Here is a 4,828-nt window from a genome sequence, read left to right as displayed (position 1 = left end):
AGGCGAATAAATCAACCAATCATAAGAAGAACTTTGGGTGTTTCTAGTGGATTTTTTTTGGTTGTTTGAGTTATTGGAAGAAGAAATTTAAGAGTTTTGAAAAAAAGATACTCAAAGATAGAAGAATTGGATTTAGTTGTCATAAATTAAGGGTTGTAAGATTTTATTTATAGGTAAAAAAAGAAAAAGAAAATGAATTTAAAGAAATTTGACTGTTCAAACTTGGGAAGAGAGAAAGAAAGAAAAAGAAGATGCAACCATTTCTAGCCAGGTGCAGCCAAACCACATTGAAGACCGCAAGGCGGGACAGTGTTCCCCCATTGCCACTGTGACAAACCGCAGGGCTTATCATGTCCACACCCTCAAGCCTTATAAACTCAACTTTAAAGTAATATACTTAATATTTGAAATATAAAACTTATTAATAAACTAATTTTATAAATTATAATGATCCAAAACTAAATAATACACAAACAAAAAACAAATCATGATGTCGTAAGAAACTAGTTTCATCGTTTGACCAAAAGGGAATATCTCTATCGTGGAAGTGTTATTTTTTATGATCCACAATTTTCTTATAACAAGACTGAATCTTAGGCGTTCATTTTTGTGTTTTAGCTTCTGTTATATGATATCGAAGTTCAGTTTGAGTACGCATTATTTCAAAGTCGGCCAACTTGAAATCACCATAGAAATATACAAGTATTATTTATGCCGCATGGGTTAAATTATCTAATTGTCCGTTTGCAAGTAACACTACAGTAAGTACAAACTTCAATCCTTTCTTTCCAAATACACAAGTCCAAATCTTCATTTTTTTCGACAATATCTATAGATGACCAACTATTTAAGTCCAATAGGGGTCGAACGAAACCTTGCACACAATTTACACGAAAATGGCTCAACTAAATCTTCTTTTACTCTTGAAGTTATCTTTAATTATATTAGTAGCAGTATCTTGCGTGTCTGGAAAACATTTCCGAGCAGCCAAGTTGGGCGCTAAAAATCGATTGATGCCCACAAAAGTTGATCCTGGAAGTATAAACGACTCACAACAATATGAGGTTTATAACTATACGCAAACATTGGATCATTTCAATTTTAATCCAGAGAGTTACACGACCTTTCAACAACGTTATGTCGTGGATAGTAAATATTGGGGTGGGCCCACTAACAGTTCCCCTATTTTTCTTTATACGGGTGAGGAGACTAACATCATGGGAGATGTAAAATTTGTCGGGTTTGTGCGTGTGCTTGCTTCTCGATTTAAAGGTCTTGTGGTCTATATTGAGGTATGTTTGTGTGTCAAATTATTTTCTTATTGTGTAGTAAACATTTTGTGGATTCATGACTTGTATATGTATTTGTAGCATCGTTATTATGGGACTTCCATGCCATTTGGATCGAAAGATGAAGCATATAAAAATGCTAGCACTCTTGGATACTTTACTTCGGAGCAAGCTTTAGCTGATTACGCTCAAATAATCATCGATGTTAAAAAAAACATGTCAGCAGAAAATTGTCCAGTCATAGCTATTGGAGCATCATATGGTGGAAGTAAGATATCATATCTTTTTCTTTTTCTCACTTAGTAGTTAGTATTGGTAAACATATAGTGGTACTAATTTTTTTTTGTCAAACCATGTAGGATACCAACTATAGTTGGTATATAAATTTGTTACCACTACAATATATTTCATTGCCCACAAATTTAGTTTGTACAAATTGATATGGTAATGCCAAATTTTTGTATTTTTTTATTATAATATTAAAGACAAGTAAATATAGCGGGTAATTTCTGCGTTTATCAAAAAAATGAATTATGTATTTTTTATAATTTAATAAAGAATTCTGTTAAAGTAACATTTTAATTTATCTTAATTTAACATGATTTGTGTTGAGGAACCTTTTAAGATTGGAGAAGTTTTTAAAATTAACTTTGTTGTTTTTATACGTTGGAATTTGTTTTTTATTTTTTTTAAATATAAAATACAAGACTTCAAATGAAAGAAAGGACTATGAATGATATTTTGTGTTTTTGGAAAGAAAGAAACGGGAATATGAATTATTCCATTAAGCCCACTCAAGCTTGTAGTTTTCATGGGCCCACCCAAGTTTGTAGTCTTCATGGATCCACCATAGGTTACATTTACATCATTAAATTTTTATATTCGAAATGGGTATATGTCAAATCTTAATTTTCCACATAAGTGAAAACCATATGCCGATAGAATTCTCACGAAATGAAGACTCTAGAATATATATAGAGTTAGACTAATATATCCTAATTCCACAAAATTCAATCATAGGGTGATCTGTCTATTCAGAACAAAAAATTATGAATAATTTTCGTAACTTTTTCTAGTAAATGAATACTTTTATTAAGTAAAAACAACTTCTTATATATACTTTTTATTTCTATAGTTTAAATGAAAAAAAAAACATTTAATTGCAAATAAACCTTGTTTATAAAAACATCTTTTATTCTCTCAAATTTAGTGCTTGCTTCATGGTTTCGCATGAAATATCCACACGCTGCTTATGGAGCATTGGCGGTTTCAGCTCCAATCCTCTATTTTATGGGCCTCACTCCTGAAAACGGTTATGCTTCTATCGTTTCAACAGATTGGAATGTAAGTAAAACCCAAAGTTATTTCATTTGAGTCCTTTTAAAATGTCTTTAGTGTCACAAAGTATAAAACTTTTAATACATATAGAGTACAAGCACCACTTGCTACAACACCATAAGAGAATCATGGTTCGAAATTGATCGAGTTGCTGCACAACCCCAAGGCCTTTCAAGCCTCTCGCAAATGTTCAACACTTGCATGTAACGATTCTAGCCATTTCTTATTATCATTAATTCTGCTCAAATATATTTTTATTTTCTAACATTATATCCCGGTTTTGAAGGCCGTTGAACACAACACAGGATCTAAAATACAACTTGGAGGGTATATATGACGTTCTTGCTCAGTATGATAACCCTAAGGATAACTATTTACAAACTTTTTGTAATGCAACTGGAGAAAAGACTTACATTCTCGACAAAATCATGGCCGGAGTTCGTGCAATATATGGAACAATTTGCAATGACATATATGATATGAGCTTCAACAAAGATTTTGGATGGGATTGGCAGGTATATATATTAATTTACTTTGTAAGATATATATCGAATACAACATTGATTTACTATGTTGCATGGAACACATTAAAAGTTTTTAAACCTAGTTGTGACACCTTATTAAGACTACCGTTAACCTTTTACTAACTAGTTTTTTTTTCATAACAAAGTCATGTACAGAAATGGTAATGCCAATGGGACAAGGAGAAAACGATACGATGTTCCAAGCGAATCCTTTTGATTTGGATGAATACACCAAGGAATGCCAACAAGTCTTTGGTGTCACACCAAGACCTTATTGGGCACCTATAGAATTCGGAGGTTATGTATGTGAATTATCTCTTCATTCATTCACTATATTGTTATTTGTAGTTTAACCATTTTATATAATAAATCTTATAATTGCGAACACATATTGTAAATAGGGTATAAAAACTGTGCTTGAAAAGTTCGCAAGCAACATTATCTTCTCCAATGGTTTAAGAGATCCATATAGTTCTGGAGGGTATGTTTTCAACCTCATGGTTCCCATGCTAAAAACATCATTAAGATTCTAAGTTTCTTATTTGTTGCAGCGTTCTTCAAAACATATCAGACACGGTTGTCGCAATATCTACACAAGAAGGTAAATTGTTTTTTGCATTTTATATTTGTTTTGAATAAAAGTTAAAATAATTATTTGGTTACTCGTTTGAATCGAATCTTATATCAATTGTCTTGGTTTAGTCCAGATAATATATATTTTTTATATTGTCATGTGCTTTAGGACACCATTGCTTGGACATAGCAACTCCAGATGCTACGGATCCGGACTGGCTGGTTGAACAGAGGAACACTGAGATCAACATAATTGAAGGATGGCTCTCAAAGTATACTGTCCCTAGTGCTAATTAGTGACAAAAAGATTTACAATCAGATTTATCTAGAACAAATCTCTTATCATTTATACATCTGGTGACTATTATTGAAAACTTATCGAGACTTCTAACTGTTTTTGTTGTAAAACATAAGTTTTAGATATAAAACATATGAATCAAAGGATACAAATTATCCATATAAGTCGTATCAGGATACCATAAAACTCATTTAGGTTCATGTGAGACCACTATATTTTGTGATACGGAGAGATTCAATCCTATTAACTCATTTTGAAGATAAAACAACTTTTTTAAAATGCAAAATAATTGAAAATTTTCGATTTTTTTTAAAAAAGTATTATTTTCGTCACTTTTTTTTATCCAATAATAATAATAATAATAATAATAATAATAATAATAATAATAAAATTACCATTTTTTTGAAATATCTGTGAAATATTCTAATAAAATATTAGAATATTGTAGTAGAATATTAGAGTATTTTATATATTTGACAAATCTCCTAGAATACTAGAATATTCTAACATTCTAAATATCACATTGGAATATTACACTAATAATTAAAAATAAGAGTTTTTGGATTTTTCCTTTTATTTTGCATTTTAAAATTATTTTTAGATTGTGTCTCATGGTCTAACTAAATTAACATGCTCTCAAATAAACTTAAGCATATATATATATATGTATATATATATATATATATATATATATATATATATATATATATATATATATATATATATATATATATATATGGGGATAGGGAATATACATTACAACCCCACATAAGCTTAGGTACTAAACCACTAATATATGTCGTTTT

General features: G+C 30.2%; 1 protein-coding gene across 1 annotated transcript; it reads left to right on the top strand.

The window, feature by feature from the left end:
- Positions 1-641: 641 nt before the first annotated feature.
- LOC111886055 (uncharacterized) lies at positions 642-4,137 on the top strand. Its single transcript, XM_023882296.3, has 9 exons — positions 642-1,292; positions 1,371-1,557; positions 2,500-2,633; positions 2,718-2,830; positions 2,914-3,142; positions 3,298-3,453; positions 3,553-3,632; positions 3,703-3,752; positions 3,894-4,137. The coding sequence occupies exons 1-9, from the start codon at positions 897-899 to the stop codon at positions 4,019-4,021; spliced, it is 1,473 nt and encodes a 490-aa protein (XP_023738064.1). The 5' UTR covers positions 642-896; the 3' UTR covers positions 4,022-4,137.
- The last annotated feature ends 691 nt before the right edge of the window (positions 4,138-4,828 follow it).

Source organism: Lactuca sativa, chromosome 1, assembly GCF_002870075.4.
Source record: "Lactuca sativa cultivar Salinas chromosome 1, Lsat_Salinas_v11, whole genome shotgun sequence".
Lineage (NCBI taxonomy): Eukaryota > Viridiplantae > Streptophyta > Magnoliopsida > Asterales > Asteraceae > Lactuca > Lactuca sativa.
The sequence above is the reverse complement of the archived record's forward strand: the minus strand, read 5'-3'. Positions and strand labels throughout refer to the sequence as shown.

Coding starts and splice junctions, on each gene's coding strand:
- LOC111886055 (XM_023882296.3), top strand. CDS start 897: ATGGCTCAACTAAATCTTCTTTTACTCTTGAAGTTATCTTTAATTATA. Junction 1,293..1,370: donor GTCTTGTGGTCTATATTGAG/GTATGTTTGTGT, acceptor ATGTATTTGTAG/CATCGTTATTATGGGACTTC. Junction 3,143..3,297: donor ATTTTGGATGGGATTGGCAG/GTATATATATTA, acceptor TTCATAACAAAG/TCATGTACAGAAATGGTAAT.